This window comes from Podarcis tiliguerta (assembly GCF_965153285.1).
Source record: "Podarcis tiliguerta genome assembly, chromosome: 2".
NCBI classification, from domain to species: domain Eukaryota; kingdom Metazoa; phylum Chordata; class Lepidosauria; order Squamata; family Lacertidae; genus Podarcis; species Podarcis tiliguerta.
In genome coordinates, this window is record NC_139535.1 from 15,565,763 (window position 1) to 15,585,240 (window position 19,478).

The 19,478-nt window shown below is 43.4% G+C and overlaps 1 protein-coding gene across 4 annotated transcripts; it reads right to left on the reverse strand.

Moving 5' to 3' along the window:
• Positions 1 to 454: 454 nt before the first annotated feature.
• LOC310670890 (C-type lectin domain family 2 member B-like) lies at positions 455 to 19,223 on the reverse strand. 4 transcript variants are annotated; one of them, XM_083426727.1, is made up of 7 exons: positions 11,247 to 11,372; positions 9,257 to 9,452; positions 5,144 to 5,260; positions 4,341 to 4,534; positions 3,849 to 3,952; positions 1,816 to 1,992; positions 455 to 1,080 (listed from the first exon to the last, which is right to left on the reverse strand). In XM_083426727.1, the coding sequence occupies exons 2-6, from the start codon at positions 9,381 to 9,383 to the stop codon at positions 1,830 to 1,832; spliced, it is 705 nt and encodes a 234-aa protein (XP_083282853.1). In that variant the 5' UTR covers positions 9,384 to 9,452; positions 11,247 to 11,372; the 3' UTR covers positions 455 to 1,080; positions 1,816 to 1,829. The 4 variants fall into 4 exon arrangements, with proteins under 4 accessions (XP_083282853.1, XP_083282856.1, XP_083282855.1 ...); XM_083426730.1 differs by lacking the exons at positions 5,144 to 5,260; positions 11,247 to 11,372 and adding an exon at positions 16,949 to 19,223 and having other exon boundaries at positions 1,831 to 1,992; XM_083426729.1 differs by lacking the exons at positions 5,144 to 5,260; positions 11,247 to 11,372 and adding an exon at positions 16,949 to 19,222 and having other exon boundaries at positions 455 to 1,992.
• Between the last annotated feature and the right edge of the window lie 255 nt (positions 19,224 to 19,478).

Below are 19,478 nucleotides of genomic sequence, written 5' to 3' on the forward strand. Positions count from 1 at the left end.
GTCCTATAGGGCGAAAAATACGGTATGATATTTATGGATAATAAATTCACGACATGTTGTGCATTGCGGGAAAATATGATGAAAATGACCCACAGGTGATATTTAACACCTGCCAAACTAGCGAAAATGTTTTAAAAAGAAAAAGGTAAATGTTGGAAATGCAATGAAATAGAGGGATCCTTTTTTCTACATGTGGTGGTCCTGCAAAGGAATCTGGGAATTCTGGGAAATTATAATGAATTTTAAAAGGTATATCAAAATGGTAACAACAGAAGTCCCTAAGAAACAAAATAATTGATTATTATATGCCACCACTGCGGCTAGAATCTGATTGGCACAAAGGTGGAGAATGAGTATGGTTCCCACCAAGGAAGAGTGGCAGTTTAAAATGCTTGAATATGCTGAATTGGCAGGCATAAAGAGCAGGGCAAGGGAGAAAAAATGACAAAGACTATAAGGAGGATTGGAAAACATTTATTGAATATTTTAAGAACCAGTATAAATAAGTAACAAGTGCCTGGCAGTGCTGTGGTCCATGGGGTCACGAAGAGTCGGACACGACTAAATGACTAAACAACAAGTAAATAACCCATCAGGTCTTGAGTAAATCCAGCAGAATAGAAATCAACAGAATTAACAGCATTTAACAGAGAAAGAACGTTGAAGATTAAAAATTTGGAATACGCTATTTAGCAGAAAGGTAAAGAAACCAAGAAAAGAGTGGAAGGGAAGCTATCAGACATTTATTTGTATGTTGAGATTGATATCAAAGTCGTACGACTGAGGGATGGAGGGAAGGGGATGTGGGATAGGTTGTTTTTCTTTTGTTTTTGTATAAAAAATGCAGATAAAAATAAAAAATAAAAAAGGCATTTACATAACTTCTTAAAAGACATTTTACGAAAAGAATCAATTTTGCTAATTTTCAAAAATTTTATGATACATAAATAAATACATCTTAAAAAGCCTTGAATTTAGATAACACCAAACTGAAATTTACACATGCTGCACAGATATTGACTTGTGTCCTCGGGGTTCTTTCCAAGGAAATGTGGTCCTTTTTGGAACTCTAATAACAATCTGAAATAGATGAAACAATTGGTGGATTCCTGGCAGAAAGGTTTAAATCCACTAATCATAAACTTGTGCCCTCTCAACTTAGTTAGCAAATGGCTAGGTTCAATGTAGAAGGCCAATGCCTCTGCTTATGATTTTTCTTGGTGACAGATTTCAAGATTCATTGTAAAGTAAGACAAGTTTCTAGCTGATGTTGTGCAAAGATCAGGTTGAAAGTGTGCAGGCATTGAAGCCTAGTTCAGATCATTTGAGGTTTTGTATGAAGCTGTGAACAAGCGTCAGAGTTGAGCACTCCTCTCTGTAGTCTCCTGTCACACACCAGCTTTGGTGTAAAATTGTTTCCATACATACAATTTGCAGCCTTTCCTTCTAGAAACTGTATCTAGGTCATACAATGGAAAGGCTTACCTAAGCATGTCAGAGAATTGTGACAAAAACAGAAAAGCAAACAGAAATGGTGGCCGCTCTGTGGTCAGAGAATCAAGTGAATACAATCTGTATTTATTCACCTGATTGTTCTTGCCTTCTTGATGTCCACAAATGGTATGTCATTAAATACTTTATTACATTGTTTTGATGTTTGCTTTACACAGAAATGAATGCAAGGTGCGCAAACTATGTTAAATAGTAGACAGTGAGATGAATATTGTAGATTAGAAAGAAATCAAATTGCAGCGGAATGGAAATAGTGCTGATTGTGATTAAAATGGGCCAGAATGGAAATTGCTGATTTCTTACATCACTGGGAATTGCTATAATTCCTCTTGGCATATGACTTTTCCTGCTGTAGAATTTACATTCCTCATATACGCATCAGGGTGACTGCAGATCCACTTTATCGGTATGTGGCAACGGGAGGCAATGACAAATTCCTTGCTTAGATACGCACAGCTTTCACTTCCTTTCACCACCAACCTGCAACACAAGCAGAAAAGGTGAGATGAGCAAGCCAGGTTGGCTGCTCTGTCTTGTATGGGTGGGACAGTGTCGTAAACTACATAGCCAATAATCCATTAGCAAGCCGCATTGTGTTCATCACAGCTGAAAATCCCTTGACTGGTGACCATCCAACCTCCCTCTCTGTCATTTAATTGTCTTAATTTGTTTTAACCTTATCTTATCATTAAAACTCTAAAATTTATTTGTACTTAACTCCTTATATTTCTACTAAAGCCATGTAATTTCATTCCAACATTTTTCTAACACTCATTAATTTTACAGTATTTCTCTAAATATTTTTTTAAAACCTTTTTCCAATCTTCTTCCAACGTCTCTTCTCCCTGGTCTCGGATTCTGTCAGTCCTTTCTATCAGTTCCATATGGTCCATCAACCTGGTGATCTTCTGTCCGAGGCTCTTAACTCTTTTCCATGTCCCTTCTGCAGATCTTCTTCGTATTTATGCATACACTTTACTTTATCTTCTGCTGGTCTTGTTCTTAATTTCCTTCAGGTGGCCATCCAACCTCTCTTTAAAAAACTCCAATAAAGGAGAGTCCACAACCTCCCAAGGTTTAATTGTCAGGCAGCTCTTACTATCAGAATGTTCTTCCTGAGATTTAGTCGGAATCTCCTTTCTTGTAACTTGAATCCATTGATTTGGGGCTTGTGTTGCATGGCTTGCTTACATTGCATGACGGGCAGGCCGGTCAGGGAGCATAGCAGGATTGTTAGATAGCAGATTAAGAAAGTGTGAGAGTACATGGCTTATGTTTCTTGATTATACTCATAAATCTGCATCCCTAATGAAACCACCTTTAACATTATGGAGAGATCTGTTCCACGAATAAGCTTCACCCTGTGCGGTTTTATGCTTTGGTTGTATGACGGATTATCTGTACCTGATATTTTGTATTGTTTCCATTCTCTTCACTGTTTACCCAAAAAACAATAAAATACTTATGCTTTTACTAGAACCTTCCCCAATGATTGTTCCACAGCAACTTGTATTCAAAGCTACACTGCCTCAGTTCTTGGAGGCAGCATAGGACTCATTATGAGGGTCCATCAACAGCCTTGTTCTCCATTAGTCTGTCTAATTCCCTGCTAAAGTTGTCTGTCTTGCGGGAATGGATTCCATATTTTGTAAATCCCCCACCTTTCAGCTTAATTGATTGACCTTAAGAATTATGAGAGTGGGAGAACAAAGTTTTCTCCTTGCAGGAGCGTCTCCATGCCCAGCGTTCAGTCTGGACACTGAAGTCCAGGGCCAAGGGCCTTCTGGTGGTTGCCTCGCTGCGAGAAGTGAGGTCACAGGGAAACAGGCAGAGGGCCTTCTCGGTGGTGGCGCCCACCATGTGAACTGCCCTCCCATCAAATGTCAAATAAATAAACTATCTGACTTTTAGGAGACATCTGAAGGCAGCCCTGTTTAGGGAAGTTTTGAATGTTTGATGTTTTAATATTCTGTAGGGAGCCACCCAGATTGGATAGGGAAACCATGCCAGATGGGCAGAGTATAAATAATATATTTATTATTGGTATTATCATCATCATCTTCTTCTTCTTCCACTTTCTCCACACCAGAGGTAGCTCAAGAGGCTTAGCTGGAGTTTGTCAGCAGTGTGGATGGTTTCTGTGTGTCTGGTCAGAGGTGAGAAAACCCAAAATATCAGGAAGGTTACTTAGAGGTTTATGCTTTGAATGCAATTCTGATTCCTTGAAGGTCACATTCTCGACTGATTGTTGGTTACAGATTCAGGTTTGGGATCAACTCACTGTACCCAGCATGGTCCCTGCTTAATCCCAATTCAAGAGAAGAGCAAGGACTCACATGTTAATGTATTCTGATCCATCTGCCCATTTCCAGGTATCACTGAAGTCCTTCCGGAGGCCAATCCAATGGTCGGCTTCGCCCTTGAACCGGAGCATGAACACCTTGGTTGAAAACACACAAACAGCTTAGAACAGTGCCTCCAAATGAGTCTTCCACCTCAAATAATGCCACTCGTGGGAGGACAACAAGAACTCCCAACACAGACCTGGGCAGTGAGACTGGAGAAAGAGAGGCTTAGATAGCAGAAGGAAGGAGTTCAAGAAGGATGGGAAAGTGGCTGAAGGAAGAATATATAGCAGGGATGGAGAACTTGCGGCCCTTGAGATTTTGTTGATCTGCAATTCCTATTATGATCATAATGGTTGCAAGATGGCTATGACAAAGCCAAGTTACCTCACAGATTTTCTTTATATTTCCATAAGGATAGCTCATCCTTGGTGCTGTGCAGGAGATAATTCTCACAAATGTTTATACATTTGTTGGTCTCACCATTTCCAGCTCACTCTGAATCGCAGCCAGAGAAGAGCCCTGGGAAATGCAAAAGCTCTGGGCAGAAGTCCAGTTTCTTTCTTCTTCTGAGAAAAAGTAACACTTCCCTTCATAGCCAACCCAGCCAGCTGGGCACGCTGGTCCCAAAACAGCACAGTTATTCACATCAAAGCAAGTCTGGTTGGATTTTCCCCCTGCAAGAAAGAGAAAGTTCTGCTCTGAACTAGGATCTGCACATAACATTGGTTCCTGTCCATTTCAACCCTCTGGCTGGGAGGGAGGACAAAGAAGGAACCAATAAGCAGCTCTTGTGGCTCCTGGATTCAGATGCATCTTGGAGAGAGGAAAGGGAAGGACCCGTAGAGGAATCACATCACTTGGGGGAGCTTTGTTGCTCAGTGGCAGAGCATCTGCTTTGCATGCTGACGGTCTTGGGTTCAATCTCTGGCATCTTCAGGTCGGGCTGGGAAAGATCCCCTCCAAAGTAATAATATAATAATAATTTATTATTTATACCCCGCCCATCTGGCTGGGTTTCCCCAGCCAATCTGGGCGACTCCCAACAGAATATTAAATACAAGATAAAAAATCGAACATTAAAAACTTCCCTAAACAGGACCAAAGTCCCAGAGAGCCATTGGCAAGAGCATGGATAATATGGATTCAGCCAAAGGCAGCTGTTTTCCTAATTGCTGCTGCTAAGTGTGAACTGGCCATTAGAAGCCAAAGTGCTGGTGGCAGACAGAGGTCATGACTGGGACAGACCTGGAAGAAAGCACTAAGAAAACAGGCAGAAAACTCACCTCTCGGGACAGCAAGAACAGGGATGGTGATGAGGAGGAGGAGAGGGAGGATGATGGATGCAATTAAAATGCTACGCTTAGACATGATTCTTTTATAGCAATAATTATGTTGATCCCCTGAAATGAAATGAACACACAAAAATAAAGGTCTTGATTTACCATACTAAGGAAGAACACAAATCTCACCTACAAGGCGTGTTTTACGTGTAGCCACATCAACACACACACAATAAACTAAAACCTCCATGGTGAACTGGGTTGCTAATACCAGAACTCGTTGATATTACTGCAATATCTATTTCTTTTTGGCATTCGGGAATTTGGAGTTGGTATATTTCAATTTTGCTTTTATCTCCTGTGTTGCTAGCACAGTTATCTCTGCAGCATCATAATATGACAGGTAATATTTGTATTTGTAGGCAATTGTCCCAGCTCTTTTTCTTTTTGTCTAATTTCACACAGAATCTTTTTGTATGTTCTCCTGTCTCTCCTTTTTAAGTCACAAGTTAGGTTGTATAAAGTAACCTCTTATATATGCTTTACTTGCTTCCCACACCATACGTATTTCTGTACCTTTATCTAAATTATTCTCAAAGAATTCTTTTAATTTGGGGATGGAACACATTAGCCAGCAGCCTTTGGACGCCCAGGCAATCAGATTCTTACCGAAATATGAGTGACAGCCCCCCCCCCCCGCCCACAGGAAGACTTGGAGGCCTCACCTCACAGATAGCCCCATCCAGCTCATCCCCAAAGTGGATGTTAAACTGGGCAGGCAATTCTGGGGTTCATCTTTTGGGGGCAAGAACTGATTGCTACTAGGAATAGCAAGAAGGGAAACAGGGATTGACCCTTGCCAAAATAAGACATTTACTCAGAAAGAGCAATCTTTTATCTATAGCTGAAGAATTCAACTGGTCCCACAGACCATCTACAGAACTGATATGCATCTTCAATTATCTGAGGATATGCAGAAGACATCTCCCCGGCCTCTGCAGCGTGACTCACCTTCAATCCTTTTCAGTATATCTGAGGCAGGATGGGCAGAAATTAATTTTTGGGGGGGAAATGATATATAATGAATTGAAGAAAATGTTTAAAATGACATTGTAAAAAAAAAAAAAAAGAAGCATTTTTGTTAGGGATTGTGGGACAAGACTTGCCAAGGAAAATAAGGAATTTATTTATGTATGCTACAACAGCGGCAAGAGTCTTGATAGCACAAGGATGGAAGAAACCCCGACAAAAGAACAGTGGCAAGAGAAATTGATGAACTATGCAGAACTGGCTAAATTGACATATAAACTGCAAGGACAACTGTGACTTTAAAGAAGAATGGGAACTTTTTACAAATTATTTTAAAAGACAACAAAATGAACTGGACTCCTTGGCAGGTTTTGAATAAACATACACAAATTTATTGTCGTTAACATGATGGACAGATATGTAAGGATATATACAATTTTACAATATGCAGAGAAAATATGTGCAGCAAAATCAGGGAGAGGAGCTGAGGAAAGTCCTTGGGGGGGAATAAAGGGGAGGAAGTATGTAAGTGATTATATGGTTTGATAATTTGTTATGTGGAAATTGAGCAATAAAAAATATTTATAAAAAAGAAAGAAACTGAACTTGAATACCAAGCAGAGCCAAAGGTCTCCAGATGCTGCAGTAGCCAAAGATGACATTTTGTGTTCATGTGGACTCCCCTGCCATTGCCAATTGCTTTTCTGGTCGTCATGCTGCAGCAGTTTATTCAAATCTTCATATCCTTTGTAACCAAAAGGCTTAGCTATAATAAAAACCACCTTCTGTTTAACCACTTATCTGGTTGCTATAGGGAAAGGGGAACTGTGTGCAGGTAAATGATCTGTGAGCTGCTGGAATGGGGGCAGGCGGCTTCCTCTCTCCCTTAACCACGTCTGCACTAGGCATGGGGGAGGAAGACGGGGAGGGGGCCCAGCACAGAAACCACCATGACTGCCAGATGGGCAACTGCTTTTGTTTCTATGCCGGGCATGGAGGGAACAAAAGCAACCTATTCCAAGCCCAGCAAAGGAATCAGGCACCCCTCCATATTTCTAAGCTGCTTGAAACAAAAGTGTTTGAATTGCCATTTGCTCTGATTGAGCGCTAAAGAGCAGTTTTACCCAAGGGGAAGCAGCTGGACAAGAGAAAGCATACATAAGTCCCAAGATGCAAATTAATAATAATAATAGTTGTTGTTACTGTTATTAATTTTATTATTTATACGCTGCCTATCTGACTGGGTTGCCCCTGTCACTCTGGGCAGTTCGCAACAGATTATTAAAAACACAACAAAACATCGAACATTAAAAAACTTCCCTAAACAGGGCTTCCTTCAGATGTCTTCTAAAAGTCAGATAGCTGTTTATTTCCTTGATGTCTGATGGGAGGGTATTCCACAGGGCGGGCACCACTACCAAGAGGACCCTCTGCCTGGTTCCCTGTAACTTTTTAAAAGGCTCTCTGAATACTATCATTGAGGGAGGGTTTTTTTCCACTTCAGAAAAGCTAATGAAATGCAAAGATGCAAATGAGTGGCCCAGTGCTTGTATTAACTCCTGGAAATAGCATTGCAAAAAGCAAAAGCAAAATTGGAATCTGGGGTGACAGGGAGAGGGCCATGAAACAGGGAAGGCCTTTAACATGCTGTATATATTTATATGCTAATTCTCAGCTACTGATGCAAAAGATACTAGATTTCAAAATTAGGTATTGCTCCAAAGCAGAGAGATTGAGGCAATCTTTTGGCCAGTATTATTGCAGGGCTTGGTAAGGATAATCCTTCAAACATGAACGGCTTGTATACCTCAGTTTATACATTCCAGCAGCTGTATATATACACTTCTGAAAAACAGGCTCACTTTGGTTAAACAAATCCCAATAGGATTTTCAAGAATGTGGGCAGAGCTCTGCAGAAAACCATGCCAGTGTGCCGCTTGCAGCAATTTCCACATGACTCTTGCTCAGACAGATTCCCAGGGACAATGTGCAAAACCTCTAAGCAGCTTATAAGAAAGTCGCATTACCAATGAAAACATTTAAAAACAATTAATTAATACATTTAAAAGGAAATTACATGTTTTTACTACTTGTTTTTAACTGTTCTCATTGCTTAGAGGGTTTTTTTTTACAATCAAGCAGTGTATAATTTTTCAGCTACAAACTGCAAAGAGACAACCATCTATTTTTAGAGGGCGTGATCACTGATTGGAAATCAGGAAGAGGGATATGTCAGATATTCCAGAATGATTGATGCAGCATATCAACATTACACACACACACAGAGCCATAGGTTCGGAAATTTCCAGACATTGCCGGTATTTGGCCTTTGAAAATTGCTTCTGACTGGAAATTTCGGAACCAGTTTTAAATGTCTGGGGAAACCCGGGCGTGTGACAACCCTTTGGCAATTATCTGCATACCAAGAGGTCCCTGTTTCAAATTCTGACATCTGCAACTATTGCTGGGAGAGACTCCTGCCCGAAACCCTGCAGGGCTACTGCTTGCCACTGAGCCAGGTGGACCAGGGGTCTGACTAGGCAGAAATTATTGTCCTACGTATGCATGTACATCTATCACAAAGAGCAAGAATTAAGAGGTGCAGGAATTTATCATTTGCATCAGCAGATACTCTACAGAGAACAAGACTAGCTCCAGTACAGACTCCACACGCTGCAGGTTTTGTGAAGTGGCATCGGCAAACAACACAATCTTACCGCTTAATATTTTCTTCTAACTTACACAGGTGAGAACTTGGTCTTTTGAAGAAAAATGTGTTTGGGACCTGGAAGGGGAGAAAGGCAGGCACACACACATAATGTAAGCCAAACGCCAATAGGTTTCTAAACTAGGCATGGAGAACAGGTGGCCCTCCAGATGTTGGTGGCCCCCAACTCCCATCAGTCCCAAATTGCATAACCAACAGGAGCAGGAATAATGGGGCTTTTAGTACAGCAGTATCTGGAGGCCCCATCCCTGCCCTAATTCCCAGGGGAAAATATAGCTGCCTTGCAGGCTACACGCTTGCTTGCATCCATACACACCACAACCAGCTGTCAAGGAGGCTCTGCAGCTTTTTCAACTTACCTGTCTTTCTTATTTTGGAAAAATATGTTCGCCTGTCCAGGGTTTTTTTGCCCCTTTGGGCAGCTTCTGTCTCTTCAGGCGCTCTCAGGCTGTGTCTCTCTACAGTATCATCATCATGCCTTATCATTTCGCCTCTTTCATTGCTGTCCAGCACCAAGAGCCCAGGCAGAAGAGATCAATTCCCCTCTGACGACACCTTCAGGTTAGAAAAAAATAAAACATACTGTTGCACGATGCTACTCCAATTGCTTCCAGACCCTCATCCAAGGTCCATGTTTCCTTTTGGAAATGAGGCACAGCGGAGACTGTGGTGCCTTTTATGATATACGGTTTATTTACACATAGATAACAGCCAGGGCGGGACGCGGGTGGCGCTGTGGGTTAAACCACAGAGCCTAGGACTTGCAGATCAGAAAGTCGGCGGTTCAAATCCCTGCGACAGGGTGAGCTCCCCTTGTTTGGTCCCTGCTCCTGCCAACCTAGCAGTTCGAAAGCACATCAAAGTGCAGGTAGAGAAATAGGTACCGCTCCGGCGGGAAGGTAAACGGCGTTTCTGTGCGCTGCTCTGGTTCGCCAGAAACGGCCTAGTCATGTTGGCCACATGACCCGGAAGCTGTACACCTGCTCCCTTGGCCAGTAAAGCGAGATGAGCGCTGCAACCCCAGAGTCGGCCACAACTGGACCTAACAGTCAGTGGTCCCTTTACCTTTACAGCCAGAGCCAAATGTGGATGGTTTCCCAGCATTAACACCTCAAAGGATTTTGTTTTCCCATTCTTGGATTCAAACAGACACAAAACACTGCTCTGTCTCTCGCTTCCCAGCTTTTTGCTCACAGAAGTTGCTTGTAAAGTTTTCTGAAACACTCCCCCCACCCCCACAATCTTTATAAATTTTTCAAGAGCATATTGCCTGGGGACCAGATTTTTGCGGCATTAAAGCCAACAATTAAAGAATTGTTTTGCCATAAAAAGCCAGGAAATGAGTCAGAGTTCCCTGATCCTTATGTCACTTAACGTTTGCTGATGACATCACCCTGATTGTCTCTCATCAGAAACATCAATACCAGAGACTAGGGCTCTATATATATTCTGATACCAGGTTTCAGAGCAAATCATTGTTGTTGTTTTTTTAAAAAATGACTTTGCAATTTAACGCATATTTTGTATGTGGTATTTAAAAAATCCCAGGAACAAGTGTGTCATTTGAACGTATGTTCAGCATGGCCGGCAATGTTCTTCAAATACAAAGGGCATCTCTATTGCCAGAGAACGCCAAAATGCAACTTTTCCTTGCAAAAAATATAAACGTCATTTAATCATTTCTGTTCTGTAAAATTCTATCCATCCTTACTGGTTTGGCCTGGGTTATAAAATAAATGTAAATTTTCCTGGCAATAAAAATATAAAATTTGCTTATATTTTGTTCTGATAAAATTTATCCATTACATTCTTTCTTCTTTGGCCTGGTTTAGAAATGGAAATTAACCAACAATCAAATAACTTGCATGCATAACCGGGAGGCCCATTTTTTGCCTTTCAAGGAAAATTCCCGGAGCTAGAAAAGCTAAAAATAGAAACAAACACTAGGGAGCAGAAACCAATAGTGAAAAGAAAAAGATCAAAAGCAGAAATCCATCTTGAGGAGCAGCATTTGCAAAAGGGGGAGCGGCACGGGCGCAGCCAGGATTTGGGGGGGGGGGCAGAACCTCAGTTTGCTATGTATTTTTATTGATTTTTATTGATCAGGGGGCAGCTGCCCCGCCCATGCTCTACCCATGGGTAGGGGCAGCTCCCTCCTTGTCCAAAGGGCTAAAAAGGTTATTTTGCAATAGCAATTTAGCTGGCAACAATGTTCACCTCAGGCTATTTCGTAGCCTTGTAAATCGCAAAGCTCTTGACCCCATTTCCTGTCCCTAACCAACAATTACCAGCAAGAAAAATGCTACTCTGCCAATTGTGGCCACACCAAGAGAGGGATACAAGCCTTACCAGGATACCTGCAGCAGCACCCAGTTAAGTTGCTTCGCTGAGCTTCTGCTGAGGACAAAGCAGCCTTCAGGATCCGTGCAGTAATTAGCTGGGCTGATGGGGAAACCCAGAAGGAAATGGCGTCCCCCCCCCCCCCCCGCGCTTTTTAAAGCATTCATCACTGACCTCTGTCCCTCTTTCCTTCCCTCCCTCCACTGACGCGCTCTCTCTGTCTCTGCCTCCTAAAGGCTTGCACAGCTCTTCCTTGCAGCAGCCCTGGCTGCAAGCCCCCCAGGTGAAGGATGCCTCTGGGGCTGGCCAGGGGGCTGGTGCCAGGAGCTGAGGCAGCTCAGGGACCATGGACAGCAGCCGCAGCAGCCGCCTGGAGGACTCTCAAGGGGAGAGGCGGCTGGGGAAGCCCTCCACAAGGGAGGGTGTTTGAAAAAGGGTGAGAGGCTGCCGGCTCTGCAGGCAAGGGGTGACATAACTGAGCTGCTGAACCTCGCAGCGGCGCCGCAGAAAGAATGTAGTTGCTCAACAGAGCCACTAAATAGCCAAAAAATCTGTGGTTGGTTGGTTGTTGGCAATGTAATTCCAGACTATGACAGTTGGGCAGAGGTACAGTTTGGAAGGCCTGTTCGTGGGGAGCAGAGAAGCTCCACCTGAACTGAATTTGATTTGAAAAAACTTTCTGAGTTCACCTCTATCTCTCTCTCTCTCTCATCTTTGTGCTTGATCTGGGTGTTAGAAGGCTTTGCTAACAATTAAACAGGCATAGAATGGGCACTGCGCCTGGGGAAGGAGAGACTGCAAATGATGCAATGAATCATCCCTGCAGTGGTTTGATCATGGCTTGCAGGTTTGACTGTCGGGTGCTTCGGAAGAGGATACGTCAGGGGGCTTATTCCCACTTGATTCAAAACATCGTGATATATCAGGATATTGCAATGTTTATCAGGTGATATATCACAATGTTGAAAACCAGGTATCAGCCAGCCCTACTCAATAAAGAAGCAGATACTGTTACCGGGAAATAGGAAGGGGGGTGAGAGGCCTTCCAATGTTGTTCTACTCAGAAGGGGAAAAATCTCCTACTTTTTCTAGTTGCAATGTCAACAAAGACATTGGCATTGCAACTAATATATAGAACTGCAGGCTGCATGCCATATCTCTACTAAGCATATGTTATGTACGATTTATTTCAAGGATCTGGTCAAAGACATTGCAATTAGAAAAAGTATGAATCCCTTCCCCCCAAATAAAAATAAAGTGGAAGTATAGATGGAAGCAGGGATGCGGGTGGCGCTGTGGGTTAAACCACAGAGCCTAGGACTTGCCGATCAGAAGGTCGGTGGTTCGAATCCCCGCAACGGGGTGAGCTCCCATTGCTCTGTCCCTGCTCCTGCCAACCTAGCAGTTCAAAAGCACGTCAAAGTGCAAGTAGATAAATAGGAACCGCTCCGGTGGGAAGGTAAACAGCGTTTCCGTGTGCTGCTCTGGTTCGCCAGAAGCGGCTTAGTCATGCTGGCCACACGATCTGGAAGCTGTACGCTGGCTCCCTCGGCCAATAAAGCGAGATGAGCGCCACAACCCCAGAGTCGGTCACGACTGGACCTAATGTTCAGGGGTCCCTTTACCTTTACCTTTATATATGGAAACATTATTTTCCATCTTACTGTAGGTTTTGTTTCTTTTTCTTTTTTAAAAAATAAGATTTTATTTAATGGTCTATTGTTGTTTATATTTTGGGGCACCAAAGTCTTTTAAGTCCTTAGGGCCTCTAAAGGTTTTAATCCGGCCCTGGCTATACAAGGATAGAGATAACATGACCAGTATAGTCCATGCCCTGGGAACCTTGAGACTGGATTACTGCAATGTACTTCATGCAGGGCTGCCCTTGGGCTTGCTCCAGAAGCTTCAGCTGGGAGAGAATGCAGAAGCTAGACTGCTGATCGGGAGGAAGATGACTGACAGCATGGGAAAACACTGATAACATCACAAGGGCAGCATGTGATAACAAGTGGCTGCCCTTGTGATGATGTGCAAAGCCCTGACCACATGAACCCTTGTGTCACTGAGATCATCCAGAGAAGCCCTGTTAGCTGTCCCGTGTATTACAGAGGCTTCATCAGCCTCAAGCAAAAGTTGGGCATTTTGTGGAACAGGAAAGATTTGGCAGAGATCCTCACTTTTGATTTTCAGGTGTCTCTTGAAGATATTTTTATGCCAACAGGCCTATGCAGTTGTATAAAAGTTTATTGAGTAGCCAGTCATTTTAGTGATTGATTGCACTTTTTAAAAAAAGAAAAAATACTGTATAAAGTTTGTATATTGCTGCATGCCACTCTGATGTTGTATGAGGATGGCATATAAATGCTTATATAAATAAAATAAATTACAGAACTGTAGCTAAGATCTTCTTGGACGCCTTTAGCCCTGCTGCAACCTCCAAAGCTCTTATCTTGTGACAAGGAAACTGGTGGCACCTACTCTTTCGCAATAATCTCATTTACTAAAAACGTATCTGCTGATATGTGCATATCTGACCACTGATGCCAGCTTTTAATGACCTTAGGCATGTGATGCTTTACAGTTATACTTTATTGGGATAGTTATTTTTTTATTTCTGTTTTTTAAAAAAACCATGGGCGCCAAACGAAAAGCAGTATGTAAATTATTTTAAATAAGCAAACAATCCCCTGAGTGGATGGTGCAGTGGGCTGCTCCACCCACCTGAGCTCCCAGCAGCCTCAATTTTCCACTGATGTGGTGTTTCGAGTGTATGTGTTAATGGCAGGGGTCCAGGCTGTCAACTTCTTTAGAGCGTGGGCATATGTGGAATTTTGATAAGGTGCTGTTGGTAGGTTTCACAAAATGGCTGCCATGGGGGCATATCATAACACAAAACTTGAGAAAGTAGTACAGTGGTGCCCTGCAAGACGAATGCCTCACAAGACTGAAAACCCGCTAGACGAAAGGGTTTTCCGTTTTGGAGGTGATTCGCAGGACAAATTTGCTATGGGCTTGCTTCGCAAGACGAAAATGTCTTGCGATTCCTGGGGGTTTTCCCCCGCTCCCTACCCCCTTTATCTAAGGCACTAAGCTGCTAATAGCCTTTTAGCAGCTAATCTGCAAATCCCTTAAGCCTTTAATAGCCGCTAATAGCGCTAATCCGCTAATGGGCTTGCTTCGCAAGACGAAAAAACCGCTAGACAAAGAGACTCACGGAACGGATTCTTTTCGTCTTGCGAGGCACCACTGTATACTCATTACCAATCCCTGCTGGTCCCCTCCAGACATCCATCTCTCCCTCTCCCTTGTCCTAGGAATTCCTTCTCTTTCCATACTTTTCTCGCCACCCCCCCCCCCCCCCGCAATTTCTATTTAATATTAAATGCTCTACCCAAGCAATCTCTTCCCCTTCCCTTCACTTGCAGAGCTTTTCCAGGGTTCCAATGTGCTATTCAAGCACTGCCAAGGGATTATCTTATTCCCCTCTCCTGCCCTCCATACACTTTCCAGTGAGGTACAGCCTGGTGGCAAGTGTTGAATGCCTTGCTTGTTTAAGGCTAGGTGCCAATGAGAGAGAACTATCTGATAACGGAGAGATAATTTAGTTAATAATTCTCCATTCCTTTTCTTCATTCAAATACCACACTTTGTCTCCACAGCAGTTAACACCACCAAAAGAGAGGGGAGACACCAGAAAACACTCAGCACAACAGAAGTCCTCAGACTAATGAAGTAAAATTAGTTAAATAAATGTCTCCACTTTAAAATGTCATGAGTAACCCAAAACTAAACCAAACAACTAAGAACCACCAGGACTAGAGTAACAAGTGATGCAAAAAGGCAGATAACTGCCCATAGAAGTTTACAATCTAAATTTCAACAGTGCAGCAATTTGTTAATGAAGGGGAGGAGAAAAAGGGTGGGTCTACACACATGAAAAAATGCTGTAAAGTCAGAAATTAAATCGTTATAGCAAAAGAAAAAACTATGTAAAAACTGCTTAGAATTTTTTTTGCTCTATAGCACCACCTGGTTTTGCAGGCTTATAAAGCATGCGAAGCACTGTTTTTTGACTGGGTGTAGCTGAGTCCAAAGAAGATGGTAAGACTATACTCAAGTCAAGTTACTAAACCCAGGAAGAGATTAAAACAAAGGGCTTAAATTGAGAAAGGATTCACGGGTTAGAGGTGGGGGTTAATAGAAATGTTCTGGGAGGGAGTTCTGAGCATTAGGGGGCAGATATTCCTGCTAAAGGAAGCCTTGGAAAACACAGTGACATCCCCAGCCGGGTTTTCATACCCTCAGATACAGATCACTTCCCAAAAGCCCCTGGCCCCATTTTTTGTTCCAGTTTCAAGTCTCACTTGCTGCTTCTTTGCAGAACTGGAAAGGGGAAGCGAGAAAACCATCTGCTTAGACTGAGTGACTAACAGGTGTACAGTGGTACCTCAGGTTAAGTACTTAATTCGTTCCGGAGGTCTGTTCTTAACCTGAAACCGTTCTTAACCTGAGGTACCACTTTAGCTAATGGGGCCTCCTCCTGCTGCTGCGCCACCACCACGCAATTTATGTTCTCATCCTGAAGCAAAGTTCTTAACCCAAGGTACTATTTCTGGGTTAGTGGAGTCTGTAACCTGAAGCGTATGTACCCTGAGGTACCACTGTATGTTGCTGTAACCTTTGATGGAATACAGTGCCCTTCATCGGATACATGAAGCCGTTATACCACGTTGCTTTTATGCTCAAGCGCACGAGAGAGGAGAGGAAGACTGTAAGCAGCATAGCCAGAAAGAAATGAAATGTTGTGAAGCGCAAGCAGTGAAAATTACATTAACCGTGCCCATTCACACACACAACATTATTGATAAACGCAAACATCCTTGTTCAGCAGAGAACTGTAATTTAATTTAATGAACTTCTGCAAATTTGCCGAAAGACACCTAAATACTTCCACAGAAATATTCAGACTCTTCAGTCCCTAACAGTTCTGGGTTCTCCCGAGGAGTTAACATAGCGATGCCAGTCTCAGATTCTTGCCATGTGCTGGGGCAACCTCTATACACACACATGTACACGTGTCCCCCCCCCCCCCCCATCTGGCCCTCTAATAAAGTAAAAACAATTGTATGATAGAAGCTAGGCAAAAGCCTCCTCCCCAAGTAAGGGGAGCCCCCCCTGCCTAAATTCAGCACAGCATTTTCCACCTCCTTTGCCATTAAGCTGTGAACTCCCTCAAACCCCTGTTGTAAATCTAAGCTGTCTTCTTGTTATCTGGAAGGGTCAGGCTGGGGAGACGGTCTCCACCATTCCTCCTCTGCCCAGTCCCTGACAGACAGGGGCTACACAAAAGCCTCCTCCGCCAGTGAGAGGAGCCCCCCTGCCTAAATTCAGCACAGCATTTCCCCGCCTTTCCAGAACTCCTTTATTCCTCACCCCACACAGACAGTCAAGATCCACACTCCAGAAGCAAGCACTTGATATTCATCAAATATCTTCTTCATTGAAGCAAAGGCTGGATGGCCACCTGTCCTGGATGCTTTAAATGAGATTCCTGCATTGCAGGGGCTGGACTAGATGACCCTCGGGGTCCCTTCCAGCTCTACAATTCTGATTTCAACATCTCCCACCCACCAGACCTGCTTCCAGTCTAGAATCTGCTCATATTGGGGTTCTAAAGATTCTTATCTCTGGGACAAGGCAGAAATCCTTACCTCTCGATGAAGAGAATGTGGCGTTTCTCCTCCCCCTCCTCACATTTTCCGGGGTGGACCACTTTACTCTTTCCTCTAAGTTCCTGCCACGATGTGAAAACCTACTGGCTGAACAGCAGAGCAGTTCATGTTCATTTGCAGCTAGCAGTCTGGGGCAAACCACAAGCTTGAAACAGTCTGAACTTTCAGTTTTGAAACACGTGGAAACTGATCTAAACGTTAGCTGCAGCTGTTGCATAAGTTGCTCACCAAGTAGCCAAACGAATCGGTGCAATGAGCAAAATGCCACAGAATCCACGACATTCTACCACAGCATTACTCAATCTGGAAGTCGCGAAGAGTTGGATCTCTCCCGTCAGAAAACTCCAGGAAAACTCCAGTCAGAAAACTCCCATCATAAAACTCCAGGAACGCGTCCTGGTCCCTTTGTTGTAGCTGCTGCTGCAGCCACTGGAAGAAAAAACGGGCGCCGGGGAAGCACAACGCTTGATATTATAGTGACTGCAAGGCTTGTTTGTTTTTTAATGCAGTTATTGAAAACCCCTTGGAGCTCAACATTTGTTGTTGGAAAAGCGGGGTGAAAATATTAAAAAAGAAAAAGCAGCTGCAATCCTAAAATGAAAAACGCGTGAAAACCATGATGAACGGTTCCTACACATTTAAAAGAAAGGTATAAAAGCAGGGGGAAAGAGCAGCGTGTCTTCCTTGAGGCCCTTCAGGGTACCCTGGGGAAAAAATGTACAGGCGCTGAGGCGCAGCTGCTGTCGACAGAAAACCGTTGCTGTTATCTTGAGAAATGCACCAACTGTCACTACCCTTACTTCCCTGGGAGTAAGAGCTGAGTAGGCGCGGCTAGAATTGCTCTGCTCATAGCTTTGTAGTAGTGGCTTTCCCACACAAACATGCACACAATTAGCATTTGGAAGCATTCCAGAATAAATAGCATCTACAGAAAGGAAGGAAAAAATGAGATTCTGCAGGGTGGGTTAGACTTGCCTAAACATGAATGGTTTAGGAATTGAAAGTTTATAGCGCAAACACACTCCATGTGCCAGCTGCACAACAGACGGAAATTCAGTCAAACCACAAGGCAAAGACAAAGAGCCTCCGTTGCACATTACCAAATGTAGCAATTCACTGATAAAAGTACCTATGTACTGGGTCAATCGGAAAACTATCTAAGCAGACCATTTCTGGGATAGGGTTAATTTTAGGACTGGGTTAGTGTTAGGGTAAGAATTAGAATCAGGTTTAGGTCAGTGTTTTATGTTTTCTTGTGATTTTGATTCATTTGCGGTTGGTTTGCTTTTTGAAATTTGTTGTGTTGCTGCTTTTTCACAAGTTGCAAGTTTTCTGGTAAGTTTCAGTTTTAATTCTAAATGCTCAGCTGGGGAGCTAAGTCCCCCCTCTTCCCAGCTGATAGATTCCTGCCCCCACTTCTGCTTGCACACAGCCAGGGAATGCCTGGCTGCCTTCAGGTGGTGCAACTTCCGGGCTGCCTCCACCTTCCCTGACCCCAGCAACTATTCAGCCTGGCTACCTTCGGGGAAGGTGGAGGCAGCCCGGAAACTGCATCTGAGAGCCCCTGCACTATCTGAAGGAAACGGAGTTAAATGTTAAACCGTGCATAATAGAAATACACCAGTTTTTAATTTGGTGGATCCTTGGAGCTAAGGGGAAAGGAAACAGGAATTGGGAAGCCCTGATTGAAACCGTCCCAAATGGCCGGTTTCCTGCCATGGCTGCTGGCTGCTTTCCCAGAACACCAGACCCCAACTGTGCAGATTTTCAGCGGTAATACGGGGGTAATTATCCCTGCTGACCTCAGCCCCAAGGTGGGGGGGGGGACTGGCCATCACCCGCAGTTCGTCCAATAACTGCTACTCACTACAGTATGCGGGGGCAGTGATGCTGTGTGAGGCTGCACTGCATGAATTGGCAACTCTCCAGAGTAATCGCTATTAAAATTTGGACTAAGAAACAGGCGTGTTCTGGAAAGGAGGAGATAAAAAAAACCCTTGCTAATTAAATCAGTCACTGGATGCCAGAGCTTTGATTTGAAAAGGACTTTCATCATGGTGCTTCATCGTGAGGTGAGCACCTATATCTTCTTCTACATTTGCTAATCATGACTTTCCGAACCTCGCAACAAAGGAATTCAATATTTAAGTTGCGTAGCTCTCGGTGGAGAGCCCCAATTGGAACTGGCAAAATAAGATCAGATATGAAGAGGCTCGGGCTGAGAAAAAATGGCGGCTATGGCGTAGGAGAAAAAGAAATGGCCTCCCCCTTGGGGGGGCCCTTAGGACATTTGGACACAATCGGGGAATATTTCACATTAAAAAACTGCATTTGGTTGCAGGGATTTCCTTTCCCTTTTCAATATATGGTGTAATGTGAATGCAAATGTGAAATTTTGATTTGGCTTGCCTCCCTAGGGCCCGGGGAAGCAGGCGTGCATCCTTAGATGAGCTAATCTAAACATTCACCAAACAATTAGTGAAATATATCCCATGGCATTGCTTTTCTA

Bases quoted from the DNA above. Each gene is read 5' to 3' on its own strand.
- LOC310670890 (XM_083426727.1), bottom strand. From the start codon at position 9,383: ATGATAAGGCATGATGATGATACTGTAGAGAGACACAGCCTGAGAGCG. The intron at 3,953-4,340 runs GTGAGACCAACA...TTTTCAACCAAG, and splicing joins TTCAGAGTGAGCTGGAAATG to GTGTTCATGCTCCGGTTCAA. The intron at 1,993-3,848 runs GTGAGTCCTTGC...CTTGTGTTGCAG, and splicing joins GGATCAGAATACATTAACAT to GTTGGTGGTGAAAGGAAGTG.